Source organism: Pseudorasbora parva, chromosome 16, assembly GCF_024679245.1.
Source record: "Pseudorasbora parva isolate DD20220531a chromosome 16, ASM2467924v1, whole genome shotgun sequence".
NCBI lineage: Eukaryota > Metazoa > Chordata > Actinopteri > Cypriniformes > Gobionidae > Pseudorasbora > Pseudorasbora parva.
In genome coordinates this window covers 41,935,774-41,960,144 of record NC_090187.1, presented here as the reverse complement: position 1 = coordinate 41,960,144, position 24,371 = coordinate 41,935,774, and the positions used below count along the sequence as shown (strand labels likewise).

At 37.7% G+C, this 24,371-nt stretch overlaps 1 protein-coding gene across 6 annotated transcripts; it reads left to right on the top strand.

Annotated features, from left to right (window-relative positions):
• Positions 1–1,936: 1,936 nt before the first annotated feature.
• tbrg1 (transforming growth factor beta regulator 1) lies at positions 1,937–21,084 on the top strand. 6 transcript variants are annotated; one of them, XM_067419087.1, is made up of 15 exons: positions 1,937–2,094; positions 2,211–2,354; positions 7,660–7,717; positions 7,794–7,876; positions 7,963–7,999; positions 8,248–8,310; positions 9,029–9,211; positions 9,784–9,854; positions 10,785–11,017; positions 11,108–11,247; positions 11,818–11,964; positions 12,139–12,236; positions 12,963–13,073; positions 17,182–17,345; positions 20,937–21,084. In XM_067419087.1, exons 2-15 carry the CDS (start codon positions 2,239–2,241, stop codon positions 21,020–21,022), a joined length of 1,590 nt encoding a protein of 529 aa, XP_067275188.1. In that variant the 5' UTR covers positions 1,937–2,094; positions 2,211–2,238; the 3' UTR covers positions 21,023–21,084. The 6 variants fall into 6 exon arrangements, with proteins under 6 accessions (XP_067275188.1, XP_067275186.1, XP_067275190.1 ...); XM_067419085.1 differs by having other exon boundaries at positions 8,999–9,211; XM_067419086.1 differs by having other exon boundaries at positions 1,966–2,094; positions 2,215–2,354; positions 8,999–9,211.
• Positions 21,085–24,371: the final 3,287 nt, after the last annotated feature.

Sequence of the window (24,371 nt, the reverse complement as noted above, 5' to 3'; positions counted from 1 at the left end):
GGTTAGGCCTCTATCTGGGTCTTATGGGGCTGATGGAGCTGTACATGGTGAAGTCTTCTGTTACAAATTGCTCCAAGGTTTGTGTTGAAGATCCAAATACAGCTTTATTGGGAAAATCCAGAAACAAAATCCATGTCAATTAATCAATCAACTTTATTTATATAACGCTTTTACAATGACGATTGTTTCAAAGTAAAAAACACACATTGACATGCATTATACGAGCAACGGTTGAGTTCAAATTCTTCATTTGTGTTTACTGAAAAAACAAAGACACCTACATGTTGGATGCCCTGGGGGTGAGCAGATAAACATCAATCAATCAACTTTATTTATATAGCGTTTCTACAATCGTGATTGTTTCAAAGCAGCTTCACAGTGTGAAGTACTCTGCAGAAAATAGTGATGTTATCAGATCATTTTAATTGATCATATAGCGACAATGTTGGCAGATCAGTATTATAGTTTACAGAATTAAATAAGACCTAATTAATTAATTAATTTGTATATTTAGTTGAATAATTTGGATCATAATTTTAGTGTCCCCAACTGAGCAAGCCAAGCCAAAGGCGACAGTGGCAAGGCACCAAAACTCCATCAGGACATGATGGAGAAAAATAAACCTTGGGAGAAACCAGACTCAGCCGGGGTGCCAGTAACAAGCAAAAGGTAAAACACATGGGTAAAAAATCGAAATAAGCAACAGGGCAGAAAAACAGACAGAAATGGGCAGAGAATCAAAAACCCAAGAAACATGAATCCAAGATAAGACTTTCGTTCATCTTCAGAAACACAAATGAAGACATTTCTGATCCGAAAGAAATGAAAGAAATCCGAAAGCTCTCTGAACCATCCATAGACAATGAATTAACACTTTCAAGATCCAGAAAGGCAGTGAAACATTGTTAAAATAGTCCATGTGACTCCAGCGGCTCAACGTAAATGTTATGAAGCAACAAGATCACTTTTTATTCGCAAAAAAAGAACAAAAATAATTACTTTATTCAACATTTTGTTCTAACCTGTGTCAGTCTCCTATACGCAGTTTCCTGTAGATATTATAACAATGTTTTTACATTTTACTGCCTTTCTGGACCTTGAAAGTGTTCATTAAGTCAGGGGTTTTCAAACTGTATGATGCCAAGAACCCCCAAGTATGATGAACCTTTTATTAGAGACCGCCTTCCTAAAATCCATCTATATATTTTCATGTATGAAAAAAAGTATAACAACAAGAAAATAGAGAAACATTTAGAAATTAAACATAAGATTGTGTGGTAGACTTGAACCATTTTTGCTTTGTCTTTTTATCCTCTGAATTTTTTATTTAAATACAATTTAAAAAAATCGGCCCATCAGTATACGTTATTTAGTTGGGGTTTTTTGTGCACAAAAAATATTCTCATCGCTTCATAAAATGATTGTAGAGCCGCTGTAGTGAGATGGGCTTTGTAACGACGTCTTTAGTGCCTTTATGGGTCTTGAGAGAGGAAATGACATTGGTTTCAATGAAGGCCTTTCTGGGCCATCGGATTTCAACAAAAATATCTTCATTTGTTTTTTTAATGATGAACAAGGTCTTACGGGTGTCAAACGACATTAGGGTGAGTAATTAGCGACCGAATTTTTATTATTGGGTGAACTAACCCATTAAATTTGGGGTGAAATATTCCTTTAAATCAGTGTTCCTTGAACTCTGTCCTGGAGAGTTTAGCTCCAACCCTGATCAAACGCACCTGAGCAAGCTAATAAAGGTCTTTAGGATCACTAAAAATCACAGGTAGGTGAGTTTGATCAGGGTTGGACAGTGCAGGACAGTGGCCCTCCAGAACCGAGATTGAGGAACACTGATGTAGCCTAAACGGGAGCCTAAATCATAAAATATCCGTTAGACGGCAGTAGACTAAAAGCGGATGTGATGTGTGCTCTTTAAATGTGCCCCCGGAAACATGAACGATTCAGTTAATCGATCGTTGGTTCCCATGAGCTTTGAGAACAAGTGCTAAATCAAACATGCCAAAACACTGGATATCAGAAGCAATTTTCTTTCCTGCTCGAATTTAAAAAAACTTTAAATATCGAGTGAGATTACAGGTGATTTTACATCGCTCTGTATTCTGAATTTCTGCATGGCTGGGTCGTGTGTGTTTTGTTTTTAGCTTAGCTTAGCAATACTAGCACAGTTAATGATGTGTGTTATTTCGTCTCAGACAGATGTAAAGCACTGGTGTGACAGTCATGGATTCGCTGAACTTTGAGTCAGAGATGGAGGCGGATGGGCAGGGCAGTTATTCGCTGTTTCCAGCGCTGGACAGCATGAGCAGCCTGACTGGAGCCGCAGAGAGTCTTGACGCGTGAGTTTGGGTGGAGGTCTTTCATCCAACACGTTATCAAACATTCCCTTTCCTTCACTTACGCAATGAAGGCACACAGCTGTTTTATATAATTGCACAAAAGGCCAATTCTACAGTCATGTCTATGACTTGTGCTCGATGGATTTTCGTAATTACATGAACGCCCGTTTCAAAATTTAAATGGGATGAGCTCGTCATAACGACATCAGACGTGTGAATTATCAAATTTCCGATAGCACGTGGAGGCAGCATCAGTAGAACCATATTATCATGGTACCATATTATTAAGTTGTCCTTCAAAAACCACATCTCAAAGGCAGCTCGGTCATGGAGGTTTGTGTTGCACGACATCAGGAAAACCAGACCGTTCCTTACGGCGCCTGCAACACAGCTTCTTGTCCAGACCATGGTAATTTCTAGACTTTGACTATTGCAATGCACTTCTGGCTGGACTTCATTCGCAATCAAACTGCTGCAAATAATCCAGAACGCTGCGGCACGTCTTGTCTTCAATGAGCCTAAAAAGGGCTCGTCACATCCCGCTGCCCGCATCAAATTCAGTGCTCTAACTCTTGCTTATGGATCCACCACAAGCTCAGCACCAGCATACTTCGACTCGCTCCTACGAGTCTACACCCCCACCAGAAGCCTTCGCTCTGCTAACGAGTGGAGGTTTGTGGTGCCATCACAGTGTGTCATTAAGATGAGTATCTCTTCCATGTGCACTTAAAGGCACAATATGTAATGTTTCAGCATTAAAAATATAAAAGATCACTATATCTATGTTATATATTTTTTAAAGTTGTGTGTTTACATTATCCCGACAGTTCCAATTAACTTCTAAATCCAGAGAAATTAATATTTTAATTCGAAGACACGGACCGTGTCTTTATTTCCGTTATGTCGCCCGTCTTTCACGTCATATCCACGTTTGCGTCTTGCTTCCTGCGGAACTCGGCGGAACTGCCAAACTCAAAGAGGATCACTGACAGACAGTATAAGGGAACCCCCGTATAAAAAAGTCTGTATGATAATGGATCATGACTACTCTTTGCCTGTACGTTTTGCCAGCTCAACAAAGCGCAAACGTAAGGGTGAAAAAAATGACCCGAGAAGATTTTGGGACAGTAGAAGAAGCAAGAGACGTGTAAACCTTGGAGAAGCCTTTGAAAGATGGCGAAATCTTCGTGACAAGCTCAGACTGCAGAGAGATGCTGATCTCGCTTGCGTTTTAATAAACAGGTCCTCTAAGTAACCATTCAGCTAACATAACAATCATATAATCATAAAATGCTGTATGTTTGCATATTGCATAGCGATCTTGACCACATTGAGACGTGTTTAGCTGAATACGTATACATTTTGTATTGTATCGGCTTTTCAAACAGGCGGATTCTGTGTTTTTGGAGACTGAAACAGCTATTTTTTTAAAAACTGATTCAAAAGTATATTTCTATCCGTATATTTGGTGACACGATGATGTCATGTGTAAAACGCAGATGGACTAGCTATTATTGGTTTTATATGTAGCTGGAGAAAGTAACGTTAGCTTCATAAGGTAATATGCCACTATCTTGGTCAATTAATATAAGGTGACCGTCACTTTTATCATATGTTAATACTAGCTACATATAATATTGATTTAATAATGATCTACTTATTCATATATCTCTGAGTTCCAAAATAAATGTTTATTAGAATGACTGATGAACGTGGGGAGCGACACAGCGCGTGTTCCAATGAACAACGTATTGCTGGTCCTGGTTCTCTCATTTACTATGTTTTATGTTGGTAATGATAAACTAAATTTAAATTTATTTCCTTATTGAACAGTTGATATACAGAATGTTCGACAATCACGGATGCCATGTCAACATATCTATAATTTGAGTAACTCAAATTATGATGCGCGGTTAATATGTCAACATAGCCTACCAACTTATAGGTATGTTGACATAGCGACCGCCCGCACAACATTCTGTCTCGCACATTAGCTAATGTTACTGATAAGTTTGTTAAGTAACGGTAGCTTGCTGCTATTTCATTAGATTGACATTACATAAAGTGAAAAGCCGTAACTAAACTTAACAATAATAGAGATGTAATATAACAATTACCTTGTCAGTGAGCATGTTTTCTGCTGGAGATGCCAGATTCGCTGGTTGACAGTGGCAATAACATAGACCGTAAAAAAATATGGACGACTCGACATCATCCGTTTCCGCTTGTCAGATTTGAAGCTTTCAGGCGCCCTTGCACGGCGCGGACATCTTGGGACCGAGTCTGCGCAGTAGCGATTTCGGGACCGGAGTTGCGCAGTAGAGCGCAGGAAGTAGAGCAGGAAGTAGAGCAGGAAGTACAGCCGCGATATCAAAAGCCCGTCCACACTCTCGCAGATGCAGAACAATTAATTATGTTGGTGTGAAATAAACAGTTATGGAAATGTAGAAATTAAAGCTAAAGATCTAATCTGCTCCCAAAAATTTCGAAAAAAGTCCGTTAGTGCCTCAGTGACAACTTCACTCACAGAAGCCGTCAGTCTCAGCTGTCAATCATGACGTCACACCCCCCGTTTTTATAGCATCAAATAACTAACTCAAAGTAAACTTATTTTTAAAACGAACACCTGAAATGAAATCATCGTGATGATAACTGCCTTCAGTGACATACACTAACTTTGGGGAACATTTTTTGAAGTGCAATTTTATTATTTAGTTTGCCTCGCGTCCATTAGAAAACACAGAGGGGCGGCTATACTGGGACCGGTCACCGGGGGGCGATCGAGGCGCGAAAGCTTCAGTAAATGAGAGGGAGACTGCAGGCTTGGGCAATAATGACAACAACTCCCATGAGCCCACGCACTTTCCCGACGTCATCAAAGTACGTCAGTTGTTATTATTTTGAATGAGTGACCCCTAGTGGCCAAAAGTTGCATACTGCACGTTTAATCTTATCATTAAAAAAAATTCTAACTCTTCCCTCTCAATTTTTTTTCTCTTTTTCATCCCTTTTCTGGTTTTTGCTGAATAACATCCAAATCTTTGTATTTAGGGTACTTTTTGTGTTTCTTCGCCTCTTCATGATAGATGATTCGCTTTGGATAAAAGCGTCTGCTAAATGCATAAATGTAAATGGTACCAAGTCCTAGACATGACTGCAGAAATTGTCTTTTATGACCATATTTGATATATTTGAGCATATATCTTGCCCAAAACACAAAATTTGTACTCAGTAGACCACGGCACACACTGACACTGTACAATTGTATTACCATCTGATACTATTACGACTACTTATTTTAAGAGTAAAAATTCACCATGGCTATGGGTCTTAACAAATGAGGTGCTGTTTCAATAGTGCCCATAAAGACAACATTTTTGGGTGTCATTTTCAGAGTAAAAGTATAGAAGTACGCTTTAAGGATAGTGTTAAAAGAGTACAAATAGTATACTTAGATTAATCTAAGCTACCTTTGTGTGAATTGAATGTATTGTATCCGTACACTTCTTAATTGCATGTTATTTGCAATTGAATGAAATTGTACTATAGTTAAAACTTAGTGATTTTTATTTATTTATTTTAACCGTGCAGCACCTATCAATAATGACATACCCACGCTAACCTCAATTTCTGGTTTTGTTTGTAGAAACCACGGAAACACCAAAAATGCTTTAATATATTATGTTTTATTAGGGAACAACTGTTTGGAGACATTTATCAACATAAAATTAATTATTGTACATTAATACAGCATTTACTCCGTCATACAATATGTTTTCAAATTAATTAATCATTAATCACGCCAGTGTCACGTGATTTCCACAGTTTGACACGCGATCCAAATCATGAATGAACACGCTGATTTATAACCGTTCTAAACTTTGTTTTGAAATCAGCCAATCACTATAAAAGTCGTTAATTCATGTTTTTGCGCACAAAAAGAATTATTGTCGCGTCAAAAAATGATTACAAAAGCCACTTTGTAACAACGTCTTTAGTGCCTTTATGGGTCTTGAGGGTAAGTAATTAATGACAGAATTTAAATTCTTGCATCAACAAACCCTTTAATCACAAATTCTAGATCAAACCCTGAGTTGACTGAGATCGTTTTGAGATTCAGTCTAAACCAGGTTTGATTTGTGTGGTTGTTAACCTACTCTGAAACTCAATTTGTTCAGCTGTCATCTAACAGTCCACACAAGTGCACATTCAATATTATTTTGTTACTATAGCAGTCTATCAATGATTAGGGGTGTAATGGTACTCGTATTCATACCGAACTGTGTCGGTACAGGGCTTTCGGTTCGGTGCACGTGTGCAATCGTTAACAGGGAACAGTTGGCTTGTTTTAAGCACGAAACACACTTCAATCCGAGTTCACACACGAACATATTAAGCATTCCATTTTATAACAAAACTCAAATGATTATTGTCATTTTGACGCTCTTTAATGTGATGTGAGAGATAACAGTGGTGCGCGAGTGAACGCGATCCTCTCTTCCTAAAGAATAAACGTGCATTAATATCTCTTAAGGTATGTTGAGGATACATTACAACTTACTGAAATGTATCATATGTCGTGTAATTGCTCAATCAGTGTTTCATCCGCGGAAAGACAAAACAGCTTTCAATGTCCCGAGCTGTTAGTTCACTAGAGAAACAAACTCTTTCGCTAAATATATGCACTATATTGGCCTATATATTCATTATATTATACTTGTACTATAATTATACTATATTATACTTAACCTGTTAGTGATGTCTTGGTTATTTAATGTAGCCTATTTTTAAATAAATCCGTCATAATTTGACAGCAGTGTAAATAATAATATTTCAACAACGAATTGGAGATTTTTTAAAAATTATAATTAGATTTAGAAGTTAATGCAAAAACTGCTTTACTTGACGCTTATGAGTCTTTATTATTATATCTAAAAATAAATAACTGAATTGAGGCTATTAGTTGGGCTCTGTTGTTAACCTTTACAGTGTAGCCTAAGCAATGACTCCCTATATTTACACATTATCTTTAAGAAACTTTGTTATAATTGAATTAATTTAAGGACGGACACAATTCTTTCAGTAAACCACAGTTGAATAAAAATAAATAAAAAGCAATTTTGTAAAAATGCTGTACCGAACCGTGGCTTCAAAACCGATCTATACCCCTATAAATAATAGTTGTTGTTTTTTTACCAATGCAGATACAGATTACTGCATTACTATGACCTACAAATGCCACATTGCAATAATTCCAATATGTGGGAAATGTTTAATGTGGTCACATACTTCTGCTCTTTTTCAGTGAAACTCCCAGTGAGGTTGCTGATAAACCGAACCTCACATGGCTTGATGCTGCTCAGGTGAAGATCTTTCCTAAACCGTGCTATTTCACATTCATTTCATGTGGTCAAATTACTGATTTTTCTGTTTTTTAAGATTGTTCTGGAAGAGGCTGGGCGGCCCATGCACATCAAGGAGATCAAGCAGCGGATCATTGATCGTGGTCTGGTGCAGTCAAAGTACAAAACTATTCCTTAGGTTTAAATATTTACAACTGCATCCACAAATGCAGAGATAAACGCCATTTATTTTGTCCTATCCGCAGTGCAAAGTCGAGCCTTGAGGCGGTCATGTATCGAGAGGTGAGACTCCCAGCTATTTATGACTCTGTCGTGCTGTTCACTGTCAGGCATGCACTACTTTGTTTTCCATTCAGCACCAGCAATGTTTAATTTAGAGCATGATTTCACTTGTTTGTCTTTCATTTTTACATTCATTAAAGTTTTAGAATGATTGATTTAGAGGAAAAGGGGAAAGTCAGAGCAGTCTGTCCCAGAGAGAGTCAGATCTCAGTCTGCAGCGCTTGCTTTAGTTTCACGGTGTGTTACAGACACAGAAAGGGAGCAGACGCTTCAAGAGGATTGAGAGCAGAAATGGAGTTTTTGCCCTGTTGGTAAGTCTATAAGCACATGTCAGTTAGCTGTCAGTGTTTTACACCAATTTTAACTTAGAAATAGTTTTCGTTAGGACACGTGACACTTACTAAATGCCACATTGTTTTGTTGTCATTTGGCATCATTTTCTTATTTTTATATGTTGTTTGGAGTCTGTATCAAACAACCACATGCTTGATGATATCAGTTTATACTTTGGTGGTCTACTTTAAAGGTGAAGTGTTCTTTGCAATCCTACAAGTCTGCCAATTTTTTGAGACAGGAACTATTGCCCCGTACAGCCATTGGTTGAACCAGAAGTTGACGTATTGAATGCTAAATCAAGCATTGTTACTTGATTGAAAATTTTAATTCAGATTACTTGAGGTGTGTTCACACTTGGCATGTTTGGTTGGATTAAAATGAACCCTGTTGCGATTGCTCTATTGCGTTTGGAATGAAATATGAACAAACACGAACCAAAGACATGGTGTTACCAGACGCATCCCTAAAATGGTCAGAATGCTCAAGCACTCCTGTTTTCTCTCGTCATAGTCACAATGCTGGCCATCACATTGTGCGGAGATGACACACTTCACCTTTAAATAGTTCCTATAATTTAGTGGCATAACCAACGTGAAGCTGTAATAAAGCTCTGCTGTATTTTCGTCTGTTAAACTCTGATTTGTTTGTAACTCACACATGCAGACTGATGAAGAGAGACAGCATGCATTGCAGGTGTTTTCTGCTCAGTCGACCTTCTCAAGTTCAGGATCCGGTTCATCTCTGGGACAGCTTCCTTCCCCCACAAGCCACACTGAGTCAAGGCCTAAGGTCAGGAAAGGCCCTCGCAAGAACCAAAATGAGAAGTACCGGCTGAAGTACATGCGTCTGCGCAAGGCTGCCCGTGCCATGATATTTGTGAGTAAGAGTTCTTTTAGTTTTTATATCAATAATATAGTGAGTTTAAAGCTGTGTTCACACTGCCAGTAACAAAGCGATCCCATTAGTTATAATTAGGGTGTCAGCGTTAAGATAGAGATGTCTTTTTTTTTGCGGGCAGTAACTTTCCTATAATTTATGATAAATTGTATCTCGCTATACATAGGGTTGCATTCACCATGCTGACCCCGATCCTGAATGGTTTTGTAAACCCAGATAGACCAGTGTTTGAGCTTTTGCTTTGGATAAAGAGCCACGATGGCAAACAGCACTTGCTGTTTCTCGTTCATCTTTAATATTAATATTTTAATTTACTGGTTCCATTTATATTTAGTCTTTTCTCTTAAATTTGGTTTTAGAAACAAAATAAACTGTTTTGGTGTCTACAACATGTCATGCCACAAGCATTACTAGGCAAACAGTAGTGTGAACGCCCATCAGTGACCAAAGTGTGGCAGTGTGAACACAGCTTAAATACTGTATGTAATTGCCTGGTTTGGATTATATTACTGTGGTAATCATGCTTGAAATTGGTACCCTTTGACTCACAGGAAAACGCAGCACTGTATGATGAGATTGCTCACCTGGAAGAGAAGTTTGTCCGGGCGAAAGAAGAAAGGAGGTACGTCCATCTTCATTACAAGATATTCTTGATTGAACATTAAAATTCAGATTACTTGGGGTGTGTTCAGTTGGCATGTTTAGTTCAGTTAAAACAAACCCTGGTGCGATTACTTTGTTAGGGCGGTTCATTTAAGTAAGTGTGAACGCTGCCATCCGAACCCTGGTGCCACCAAACAAACTGTAAAGATGAGTCTCGGTTCGCTTCCAAACAAACTCTAGTGCGGTTCCAATGAAATATGAACACAACATGGACCAAAGACATGTAAACGATCTAAAAATAGGAATGACCAAATGCTCAAGCACTCCGGTTTTTCTCATCACAGTCGTGATGTTGCCCATCATAGTTCGGTACAGGCGTCAGAACCGTATCTCCTCTTGGTTTGTGTGTGTGACGGAGGGATTCCTGAAGCTGTTTTGACTCCTTTACACATTTTATAAGCTCTTCACAAGTTCTCAGCTGGTCAAAATATCATCATATAAAGCTACGCACATACAATGACCACATTTAGCCACACACAGCATTGTTTGGATGTTTGGGAAGCTCTGTTGTGAAATATGTAATAAAAGCCAACCAATCAGGTTGTGAATGTCTCCTCATGACTTTAGGTTTGGTCTCTTTAGGTTCAGTATTAAAATGCAGAATGTGAACGCTGAGAGGACCAGGACGAAATGTTGTTGTTGTTATTGTTGTTTTTGTCCGGACTAAACGAACCAAGCAAACTTGAACTTAGTGTTAGTAGTTATTTAAAAAAATAAATAGGTGTCCAGTTTTTTATTTGATACATATTTTTGATATTTTCTTTATAACTTATAATTATCTTCATAACTTTTAATAACTTTTTTCAACAGTTTGGGGTCGATAATTTGATTAAAAGCTTTTTTTTTTTTACTGTAGTGTGTGTGTTAAAATCTCATCCTATATCTCCAGGTTCCTGCTGAAGTCTTTGTTGCAGAATCAGTCTCTGGCTGAAGGAGAGGCCACCCCGACTCCCAGCTGCAGCACACACACACCTGTCACTTTGAGCTCCAGCACACCAGGGGGCGCTGCTCTACCTGGGAGCCACAGCCAAACCACTGGACTCTCCGGGTCTGAAGACAGCCTTTTGAGGAAACCCAAAAAAGAACGAAAAGAGAGAGGGAGAGAGATCGGCAGGGAAGATTGTGAGTGTTTCTTCCTGCAGTGTTTTCTATTTTATGTGTGTCTGTATTTTGATTCAATAGTTTCTTAACATTTGTTTGCTCAACTTTCAGTCATGAAGAGGATTTGTAAGAAGAGGAAGGTAGCGGAGGGAGGAGTGCGCAAGCTTGTGCAGCCCATCTCGCTGGACTCTTCCGGGAGGCCGCTGTTTCCCATCGTGCTCGGTGGACTGACCGTTTACAGCCTAGGGGAGGTCAGATGGTCCAGTCCTAATGTGATATAACAGGGGTGTCAAATTCAGTTCTCAAGGGCAATTGTAGAATTTAGCTGTAACCCTAATTAAACACACCTAAACCAGCTTGTGGCAACAAGCAGTGTGGGGCCAAGAGCCTTGGGAGCGGATTGACACACCAGTCTCGAGTGGTAGGATAACCAGTGACGACAGAGAGAGGACCAGGCCTCCTGCATTCATGCCATGCCGTAACTACAGTAAATAAAGCTTTGTATGCTTTTGAATAGCTCTTGCTGTACTTTGATATCATTAAATCTGCAGTGGTCAGGTGATACACTCAGCCAATTCACAGCTTACAAGTTACTAGGATGCGAACACTCTTGAATTTGAGCGGCATGGCGTGAACACACAGACTGTTAATCAATGTCTTCAGGGTTAGTTTTGGAGCTAAACTCTGCAGTAGATTGGACCACCCAAAATCCGAGTTTGACAAGTGTTATTATATAAAGTTATAACTTTTGCTTTCTTGGCAGTGTGGAGTAGCAGAAATATTTCCTTCCTGAAGCTCGTGTGTGTGTGTTCCTATCGTAGATCATCACAGACAGGACTCTGTTCAATGATGACACTGCTATTTATCCTGTGGGCTTCTGCAGCACCAGAGTTTTCGCCAGCATGAAGAATCCTGATCAGAAGTGTCTCTACACATGCCAGATCAAAGATGGTGGCCAAGGACCACAGGTGCTCACGATGTATGCTCATGTATAGTTGACCTGACATTGAAATACTGTGCTGATGCTTTGAAATGCAAATGCTGTAAATGTGGCAGTAAAGGTGAAGAAATTACCCTGGTTTTATGAACTTTTATTGTGAAATTGACCATATGAACTGAACATTTATTCTTGTAATATTTAGTTTGAGATCGCACCAGAAGATGACCCACAGAATGCAATCGTGGCCTCATCTGCGCTCACCTGCCACGCAAACCTGCTCAAAGCCATCGCTGCCCGCAGGTGAAGTCTTGAAGCATTTCTCACAACATGGATATCAATAATATCTATTGCTCATACTGATTACTGAATGGAGTTAAATTAGTCTGCATATTGCAGATTCACAGAATACATGTCCCATGTTTTCTTCACATTTAAGCACTTTGCACTTAATAGATTTTATTATTTATTAAAACATTTTTTTGTATTTTTTTTCCGGCAAGGATGCCTTAAATTGATCAAGTGACAGGAAAGACATTTATAATGTTACAAAAATATAGATTTCTATCAAGGTTTCCATAAAAATATTAATCTGCACTATTTAAAAAAAAATCGATAATAATGTTTTTGAGCAGCAAATCATCATATTTGAATGATTTCTGAAGAATCGTGACACTGAAGACTGGAGTAATGATGCTGAAAATTCTGCTTTGATCACGGGAATAAATTACATTTTAAAATATATTACAATAGAAAATTAGTATTAATAGTGTTTTTTAAGTCAAATAAATGCAGCCTTGGTGAGGAGAAGACTTATTTAAAAACACTTAAAAAATTGTCCCACCCCAAACTTTTGAATGGTAACGTGTGTAAAAAAAAAAAAAAAAAAAAATTCTTGATGATCTTGTGTTTATGGTTTTTCAATGACATGTTTGATTCATCCTATAATTGGTTTACTCTTTGTATTACACAGAATGTTTCCAAAATCATCATCAATTATTTGTTTATATCTTCTTTTTTATCATCTAGTGCCAAACCCTTGATCAACATTGTCCCGTCTGGAGCAGACTTTTTTGGTTTCTCTCACCCCACCATTCAGAACCTGATCCAGAGCTGTCCTGGGGCTCGCAAGTGCAGCAAGTGAGTAACACTCGTTTTTATTCTACACCAAAATAACGTGAACGGATTAGTTTCATTTCAAGCTTTGAAATGTCTAAGAAGCATAAGTGTAAAGAATACCTGAAAACCAAACTTCAGTAAAAGTTCAGACACCTTACAGTGTAAACGACTCATTTCAGGTTACAAGTCGCCAATTCCAATACGACTTGAGTAGAAGTCTTTGAGTGTCTGATTTTAACAGTACTTAAGTATTTTACCCATACTAAATATAGACTCAACAATGCACTAGTCCCTAAGAGACATGCCAGTGAAATAAGAAATATTTAATAAAATAAGTTATGTAAGATAACTTACATAACTTATTTTGCACTACAATGCACTAGTCCCTAAGAGACATGCCAGTGAAATAAGTAATATTTAATCAAATAAGTTATGTAAGATTCGAAATCATGTTTATTTTTATAAAATAAAACTGAGCACCTCAACACAACAGCATCTTAAACATCTACAAATTCACAAGTCTCAGTTTAGCTGAAATGCACAAAAAGGCCATAAATAAACCATTATCCTTGGTCGCGTCTATATAGTGGATAAATAAAACAGTTAAGTCAAATGAAATATTTTACTTGCACTGGATGTGCTGGTTTCAGCCTCGTCACCGGCTGCAGTCATGACCTTATCTCCTAAATCAAACGCCTGCGATTCATCAACTACAGCTAATGCACTCACATTCATGTAAAGTAGCCTCATTTACAGGTTTTGGTGAGTAAAGGCAAAACGCACAAGATAAAGTATCTTCGATGCCCTTAGATGGCGATTGCAATAGTGTTTCAATATGACATGCAAAATGTAATGTGTAAGAAGTACATTTACAATGTAGTCAAGTAGAGAGTAAAAGTTGTTAATATATTTGATAATCAGTACAAAGAAGCCCAAAAGATACTTAAGTAAAATAACTAATTACATTTACTTAAATATGTATACCACAGCTAAGAAGCCACACTAAAACGTATTAGGTCATAAGAATTAATTCATTAACCCTCTGGGGTACTTCATTTAGGAGTAACACTGGACTTTCGCCGTCAAAAGACCGGACCATGAAATACTTTATCCCCCCCCAGTAAAATCAATGTCAATGAGCATATATTAATGCTTCATAATATTCTTTCTTTTAAATTTTGAGAGCATGTAACGGGCGTTTCACACCGCAAGCGTGAGCGGCACGAATTTTTTCCAGCGCCCATGATAATCAATGAGTGCATTCACACCGGGAGCAGGAGCAGCGCGTGAGCGTCGAGCAGGAGCGTCGCGTGAGCAGCAGTGAAGCGGGGGTTTCGGCTGCAAGCCTATTTTTGTGGAGTGACGCTCCTGACACTCAATTAAAGTGAAAGCACACTTTTAAAGGACAAAATAAATGTGATTTCACACAAAAAGTGCCTAAAATGCACACAGGAAGCACGTGTAGTGTATTTGAACAATAAATGGAGTATGTCAGAAAAGAAAACGAAGAAAAAATATCTGTGGAAGATTTTAGCAATTTAAACTTGTTTTGATTATTCAGTTTGGGTGAAAGTATGGTTATGATTATAAAAAATAAAGTAAACTAGCCAGAAAATATAACAAACTTTCGTTTAGTTTAGTATTTAATACTCAGACAGGTAAAGGCTCTTGGTCTGCAGCTGCAGTCACGGTGTAACGCGAAAGCACACTTTTGATGGACAAAATAAATATAATATCACAAAAGCGCTCAAAATGCACACAAGAAGCACATGTGGTGTGTTTTAACAATAACTAAAGAATAATTATTAATTAATAATAATTAAAGAAAACGAAGAATAAAAATCATCTGTAGAAGATTATCCATTTAAACTTGTTTTAATTATTCCGTTTGGGTGAAAGTATTATAAAAAGTAAAGTAAACTAGCCAGAAAATAGAATAATTTATTTTAGTTTAGTATGTAATACTCAGACAGGAATAGGCTCTATCATCGTGGGAGCCGCTGCTGTGACGCAGCACCAACGCTTCCAGTGTGAATACTCTCGCCCGTCTGCCGCAAGCCTGCAGTCTCCCTCTCATTTACTGAAGCTTTCGCGCCTCGATCGCCCCCCGGTGACCGGTCCCAGTATAGCCGCCCCTCTGTGTTTTCTAATGGACGCGAGGCAAACTAAATAATAAAATTACACTTCAAAAATGTTCCCCCAAAGTTAGTTTATGTCACTGAAGGCAGTTATCATCACGATGATTTCATTTCAGGTGTTCGTTTTAAAAATAAGTTTAGTTTGAGTTAGTTATCTGACGCTTTAAAAACGGGGGGTGTGACGTCATGATTGACAGCAGAGACTGACGGCTTCTCTGAGTGAAGTTGTCACTGAGGCACTAACGGACTTTTTTCGGATTTTTCGGGAGCAGATTGGAGCTTTAGCTTTAATTTCTACATTTCCATAACTGTTTATTTCACACCAACATAATTAATTGTTCTGCATCTGCGAGAGTGTGGGCGGGCTTTTAAAATCGCGGCTGTACTTCCTGCTCTACTTCCTGCGCTCTACTGCGCAACTCCGGTCCCGAAATCGCTACTGCGCAGACTCGGTCCCAAGATGTCAGCGCCGTGCAAGGCCGCCTGAAAGCTTCAAATCTGCCAAGCGGAAACGGATGATGTCGAGTCGTCCATATTTTTTTACGGTCTATGGTCTGCCGCTGCAGTCACGGTGTAGTTACGCTGCTCACGCTTGCGGTGTGAAACAGGTGTAATGGTAACAATTAATGTCTATGCGAATACTTATGATCTATTTTTTTTACCCATTTTGTTTTAAATAATTGTAATTATTTTTCAAATAATGCTGAATTCAGGATAAAGGATAGAGACTTCCCCTTTAAAATACAATTTTTTTAAGTCAGATTGGTGCCCTCTAGTGAGAGTAGTGAGTAATAGTTTCATGCAGTACCACAGTTAACCACTAGATTGATATACAGCTCTCTATGGAAAGGCTTGTGAATTCCCTAGTTGTTTTTGCACATTGTCTCCCTTTTTTTAGGTTGTGGATTTGAATATATTTTAGTTTACTTTATAATACAGTCAAACCTGAACATTACGTTAGAAAGCGAACAAATGGAGAGCACTTTGTTACCCATTGTTTTAATTCTAATTTAATAAAAAATGCAATTAATTATCATAAATTGTCATAATAATTTTTATAAACCTTTTATAAAAAAGTATTTTCTGTTTTTGTACAAAATTTAATGAACAGTAACTCATCTACAAAAGGCAACAGCAATTATGAACAAACTAAAATAACAGCAAAAGTATAATAATTATAAAACAGTAAATGGATAATAGAGAAACAAAAATATAAAATAAGTGTTTTAAATATTAAAATAATATCCTAACTATATTTACATATTATGTGCATATTATTTACATACAAACTGTAATTAGTGTTTGTTGCACAGGTCACAACTGTTTCTTGCTAATTGGATAATTGCACATTGTGCTTGTTTTTACATCCCTTGGCAAGCACCTTTGAAAGTGTGTGTTGATGTTCAAGAGAGAGAGACGGTGTGAAACTTTTGCATTTTGGATCCAATGTCTCCCCTTTTTTTTGATAGTGTATTTTATTTCACATATTCTCAATTTTCCCTGTTACAGTCTCATATTTCTCTGTGTCTATTTTGCAATATCGATAGCTTAGTTTCATGCTTTCAATGCTGTGCGCTTTTTTTCTTACATTGTGGATAAATTATTGATTTTTCAATTTTGAAATTGATTTTACACATTTTCGAAAATTAGCTTTTACAGTAACACGTTGTGTGTGTGTGTGTGTGTGTGTGTGTGTGTGTGTGTGTCTGTTTTGCACTATTGATGTTTAAGAGATTCACCCCTTCAATGTTGTATACTTTTTTAGGCATAATGGGTGATTTGTAGATTGTATGCACAAAAACATTTCTGTATTTTTGCCAATTTCCCATTAATTACCAAGTACCATAAAAGTCACAAGTTTCGTACCTTTACGATGAAGCTACCATTTAAAAAAAAAATTCTATGTAAAACTTTTCGGTCAGAAGTGATCGAAGAACCCCAGAGTTGCCACTGTGCAAAACATTAAGTATCTTTCTGCCTCCCTCCTTCAGTTATCAGTGGGTGCGTTTCGAGGTCTGTCGGCCTGGTGATGGACAGGTGGCTCATGGCCTTTCAGAAGATGACGCATCTGTGAACTTTGAGTCGTTTCAGCGAGTGCAAAGCTGTGAGGAGAGCCTGACCAATCAGAACCTTACGGCAGAACACAGCGGCACAGGTCAGACCATTACCACAACAAAACATTTGTGCATTGATCACGGTACTGCTGGTTGGCAAGTCTTATAAGCTGTATGTTAGGCTCACCTATTTAATAGACAAAACACTTGGAAGAAGGATTGATGATCTTTTGTCTCATTTAAATGTAGTTTATTTTAAACAAAAAAGGTTTGATCATTTTTGTGTACAGCGACCTTGAGTATGGGAAAGGCGCTATATAAATAAAACGTATTATTGTTCATTTCATAATATCACTTGTCGTTTAAACCGCAGGTTTTAGCCATAATAATTAAATGCACAATATGTACGATTTTTGGATTTAAAATATCACTAGAACAGTGTTGTATATTTGGTTGATATGTGTACTTGCATTATCCCAAATGTTTCCAATAATGTTAAAATCCCAAGAAATAAGCCATTTTAACCAGGACACCTATGCGTGCGTCGCCTATCAATGACATCATACATTTGTTTCCCTCAATTTCCAGCTTTATTTAGTAGACCACCAAAGGAAACACCAAAGCCGCTTTAATGATGTTTTAAAGATGTTTTATTAATAATAATAATAATAATAGATTTTATTTATAATGCACTTTTCATTCCGAAGAATCTCAAAGTGCAACAAAGGGGGGGGGGGGGGGGGGGATAACAACAAAAAAATGAATAACAAGTAAAAATATAGAATACTACAAACAATCAACCAACACAGAAAACAGAACAGAAACAGAGCTGATGGTGAACAGAAACAGAGCTGATGGTGAACAGAAACAGAGCTGATGGTGAACAGAAAACAGCTGATGGTGGAAGTCTCTGTTAGCTCCGCAGCACACTGTGGTCCACTCCATGTTTCAGATTTCTCCCAGCGGCAGTGTCCCGATGACATCGCTGAGGCACGACAGCTGAAGACCAGATGATGGGTCTTCTTCATGATGATTCAAACGATGGGGATCGCTGCAGCACCATGCAGGAGGCAGAACATTCCTCCGGGCACTTCTGTGGACACACCGGGGCCGGCGCAGATGTCGCTCCACGGTCGCAATGCAGGACGGAACAGCGGCGCAGCCGAGAAGCAGAACATCCCAACATCATGCCGGACACCGATGACGAGAGCCCGGATGACGCTAGCCCGGTGCAAACTTCAGCCACCATGCAGCTTAAGCCCAAGGGAGACCACCAGTGAGCACCCGCGGCGAGAAACATAAAATGTCCTCCAAACCAGAAACCAACCGCAGCAATTCAAATGTAAACATTAGAGAAGCGGTTGAAAACGGCGAAACGACGAACAACGACATCTCAGTGGCTGCCAGCAATCAGCAACAGTCCCAATTGTAGCTCTGACTGTTAGACTAGTCACAAACATAAGGAAATAAAATAAAATGTAAATCTAATAGTACATTAACATGATTTGTTGTGGGTGGAGAAGCGGCGAACAGACGACGCCAGCGTCCTCTCCCCCACGTTGCCTAGCCAATACATATAAATAATATTCGTTATTAGACATGTGAAGAACTGTTTGGAGACATTCATCCATAGAAAACTAATCCTGTGCCGCAAAATATCTTTACCTTTACAGTTATAGTGTAATGGCTTGACTAAAGCCTAAACATAGACCAATAGGAAAATATTTTCAGGTGAAGTTCTCAATGAGGTCAGTTAATGTAAGTTACGCCCTGAGGTAAATGTTCAGGCTGCAGACTTGGTAACCATTGTATTTAATTGTACAGTACAATTATAACATAGTATAGACATTATCTTAATTTCATAATGTCTTTAAACATAATATAACACTTTCTCTTACATTTCTGCTGATATGCCAAACAGGAATATATTCTGCCAATATTTCCTTATGCTTGCTTAAGGGTTGTTAGTCAAGTCAGAAGGAGAGTCGACACAGGACTCATAAATTTAACATAAACCTTTAATATGATAAGAGTAAACCAAAGGAAAAACCATTCTACAATGACTAACATGCAAATTTTAGTGTATTCACTATGACAGTGTACCAATTTAATCACACCACAAATCACCATTTGAATAGAAATAAACATATACAAAACAATAAACAATAGCATAGAAACACCAAATAATCATATCAAAACACTCTTTAACAAAGTTTAAACAAATAACACATTAAAACTATTGTTTTGTGCATGTTCATTTTCACTCTAAAAATGCCAGACAAAAAAGAGGAGCTGCCATTCACTGATCATTTGATTTAGAAATCCCAGCAAGAGGATTCAGGGATCAAGTCTTACAATCAGAGGATAGTAGGAAACTCGGGAAATGCATTATTAACTCAATGACTTAATGTACTATAATGGAGGATTCAAAGTCTTCAGAGTCATGCAGACTTCTCATAAAACTCTATCAGATGTACGTGCCAAAGATTTTTCAACAGCCGTTCCTTCAAACTTTCCATGAAAATTCTTTGGTGGGGCACTTGGATTCTTTGATTTTAAGACCACCTAGTTGTGGCTTATTGGCCTAATTTCAGCTATGATGTTAAACAATTCATACAAAATTGGCAGATATTATAAAGAGATCAAAAAAGCCAGAGAATCGCCGACCATCTGGAAAATTACAACAAACAGTTACTCAACGAACATGGGAAATTTTGGGAGCTTTGGGAGATCTAATGGGACCATTACCAAGAAGTTTCTCCAGAAACGGATATCTGTTAGTCTTTTTGGACTCGCATGGGTGAAATTATTTGGACTGAGAAAAGAAAGCCACAGCTGAGATGGTCTCTAGGCAAGAATTTTAAGCATAAGGAAATAGGCAAGGCAAGGCAAGTTTATTTGTATAGCACATTTCATACCCAATGGCAATTCAAAGTGCTTTACATAGAAATTAATTAAAACAGTGGTAACAAATGCATGAGAAAAAAAGAGTACCATATGGATGAATAGAAATTTAAAACAAGCATAGTTAAAAACAGTTGTAAAGACAATAATAAGAATAAAAAATAAAAAGGTCAGATCCCTGATATAAAGATAGACATTCTTCAGTTTACAGCCTACATACATGTACCATCTTTAGTAGAGCACCTCTCATTCATTTCTTTCTCAAACACGTTCATAAGAGAAAATAGTGGCAGAATATATTTTTGTCTGGCACCCCAGCAAAAATGTAAGAGTGAAAGTGTTGCATAAAGATGTAGCTGACTATAAATTGATAATCATAGAATGTGTGCGATACCTTTGAGCTGGCGAGATGCGGCGCTGTGCTTCTCGTCCGGTATGCGACCCCCTTTAGTCTCATCGTTTAAATCATTGTTTTACCATGCTTAATATGATCTCACTGCAGTGTGAACAAGTGTCTCAGCAGCGCCGAGCGAACGCACAGAGTAACATTATAACAACTTTAACACACTAAATGTGTGTTATATGATAAAACAGTGCCGTGTTACCACACATTCACACGAGCGGAAGAAGCGGAAGCGCTCGTCTGCGGCATAATAAAAGCTCAGCCAAATCCAGACATTACCAAGCTATGCATTTGTTTTGAATAAGCGACCTCTAGCAGGCGAAAAATGACATTGGCTTTAAAATAATTGATTTTATGAAGGAAATGTGGTGTGTTTCTTTGACAGTGCGCCCCCTACAGGCCAACATCTCGTCTCATCTCCTGAGCTCCGCAGCGCTGCAGAACACGGTCACTTCTCTCTCCAACACTTGAGCTTATTCAAACTCGGGTCTGAAGCTCGCTTTCAAATTGATGATAACTTCATAACAGATGGGCCTAGTACTAAAGTATGGATAAATTAAGCCTTTTATATCATTCATCATGTTGCTCCCTGAATTAATTGTTTAAACTGGATGCATCTCTGCATGCCACAGTATTGAGTAATGTTAGTCGTGATAAAAAGCAAAGTCTTTTGTCTGTTGTTATTCTTTGTACTCTACATTTGTGCTATTAAAGTGTGCTGATCATATTTAAGATAAAAACGACAGAAATGCAGAATTACATCAAATGTTAAACTTTGTGTTGGGGTCAGTTCACACTAAGAATGATGACTTTCATGCCAACACCAAAATCATGATATAGTTTATTATAATCACACGCTGTAGTTTTATTGTCTGAGGCTTTAAATGCTCCAGTTCTTTAAAGCAGGATGGATTCTGATTGGCTGTCAGTGTTTCTATTATTCATATTTTGGATAATATTTTGGATTTATTCCAACGGAAATTTTCCTCTGTGCTTTATCGTTGCAGTTATCATCCTCAGTGTGACTGAGTCTTTATAGTTTAACACAATAAGCAAAACCTATCAGGCTTTCATCTTTCCATTCCATGTATTTGATGAGAAGAACAGTCCTCTTCGTTTTCATGAAGAAATCTTTTGACATGATTTCTATCTTACCTTTGTAATGCTGTCATTATGTTGTAAATGTGAGACTTCAGACTATATTAAACTCTTGAGGTGTCATGCCCTGACAGACATGTGGTTGTCTTGAGGGGTGTGGAGGAACTGTGATGATGTTATAATCTTTGTAGGCTGAAATACCTCAGATAACCACCAAATGTCAGTGTAGAGCTGTGTGAAACACACTCGCCTGTTTTTGGCTGTTGCATCGCACCTAGCTTTGACTGATACATTTATAAAGACATCATGAAATCAGAATCAACCCTCTCTAATGTGTTTTCCTGCTCTTATTGTCAGTTATTCAACATTGCACATTCCAAAGACAAACAAATGTGCTCTGCCTCTGAGGAAACATCTCCAACCACTTATTTTTCTCACATAGCTTCACTTCAAACAATCTGATCAGTTACCACTGAGATGAAGCTGCTTTTTTTGCTGGAGATATATATATATAGAGATATCTCCTGCCTAAAAAAAAGCACTACTGATTAAAAAATAATAATTATAGTATTATTTAATGGTATTTTGACTTGTAGAGTACATTTAGAGATTTTACTTTAATAAAAATGTTTTTTTTAAATATATATATATATATATATAAAACATTTGTATTAATGTAAAGTCTCTAAATGTACTCTACAAGTCAAAATACCATTAAATAATACTATAATTATTATTTTTTAATTAGTAGTGCTTTTTTTAGGCAGGATTTAGCTATAGAGAATGAGAAACACTTGACTGTCACTCTCCCGTTGCATTATTTATGCTCCTTCTTAAAAACTGAACCTAAAATTGACCCGAGATGAGTAAAAATAATATATTACACTGATTCATGAGTGTTCTTTAGCGACAAACCATTGACATTTTTTTCAGAATCAAGGTTAGAAAAATGGGCAATTTAAAACCTGCTCTGAAACGCTGATCAGAAACACATGATTCACCAAAGCTTCATAAAACACCTGTCGCTTTCAAAGAAACAACTTTTTTTCTTTAATTTTGTCTAGACCGCTGCATTCTGTTCCATCTACCTGTTTTTTAACCCCTGAAAGTGTCCAGTATGAACAACTCTTTAGCCGGGCGTACACGTTTATGTTTCGTCTCCTTTTCTTTTGCTATGGTACAATTTATTTTTCTCTCGTGGACATTGTGGATGCTCGTATGACGCGGCTCGCGTCGTGTGAGAGGAATTACAAGACGAGCTGAGCACATTACACCTCCCGGGGTAAAGGCGGGCATACACAATATTTAACATAATGACAGTATATTTATTGACCAAAAATGTCTTTATTTATCAAAATTGAAAGAAAATAATTTAAACTTTGCTAAAGTTTATGAATCATAAAAGTGGTTTATTTGGTTTAAATATCTTCTAAATGACCCCGTGTAATAGTGCTGGGCAATTGATTAAATCACATCCAAAATAAAATTGTGTTTACGTAATACATGCGTGTGTACTATGTATAATTATGTATAAATACACATCCTTCATTTGTATATATTTAAGAAATATTTGCATGTGTTTATATATTTATATTATAAATAATTTATGTATAAATATCATATTTTTCTTAAATATATACTTGCTGTGTATTTATATATACATAATTATACACAGTACACACACACACACACATATTACGTAAACACAAACTTTTATTTTGAATGTGATTTAATTGATTGCCCAGCACTATTATTTTAGCTAAAGTATTTGTATCAGTACTGTATGTCTTTTGCCCCACACGGGGTCATTTATAAGATATTTAAACCAAATAAACCACTTTTATGATTTATTGTCACACAAAACTTGTTGCTCCTCTCCTCAGCGCTTCTGTTTTCCCATTGACAGCTCTCCTGTCCTCATGTTGAGAGAAATCAGGAGGAAGTGCAAAGTAAATTGAGTTACTCATTTGGAAAAATAACTCAATTTTTTTTTCTCTAAATTTAAAAGTAATGCATTACTAGTTACTTGACAAAAGTAATCTGATTATGTAACTTCTGATGGCAATTGAGGGTTTTGAACAACCTTCATTGAGTGGTGCATTTTCACATAGAAAACATAGAAGTCCCGCTTTTCGCCCCAGCATGCAATCCACTTTTCACTTTGTTGATATGTTGGTTAAACTCGCATTTGGCTGGTTTGGCTTAATTTCAAACCCTGAATGGCTTGTGTAAATGTGATTGGCCACATCATTGGCTAACCGAACACCTCTCTGTTATCTTGACCTCACCCTGTTAAAGACAATTGACAGCTAGGACAGGAAAAAGCCTAATTCAGAGAGTGACCTGCTGGTCTCGAGCACAATGCTGTGGATGAGGGGAGGGCTGGGTATCCTGAGAGCCAGCAGGTGTGGAGGGAGGGGGTCTCGACTTCATCACTGTCACTGTGTGTATGACACGCCGCTCATTTATGTGTTTTAAGAGGACTGAACTTCCTACATTTCCTCACGGACGGGTGGGAACAGGAAGGCAACAGTTATATCCGCCCATTCCCTGTCTGTAAGAGGTCATAGTTCACATTTGTCATACCTGGCACTCTCTGCTGACCTCTGACTCACTTTAACTATTTGCTGATATACTGCACATCAGTTCACACTTTACATCTGTCATCATCTAGAGGAGTACTGATGTACAGTATGTTAGAGAATCACTATTTTGGACCGAT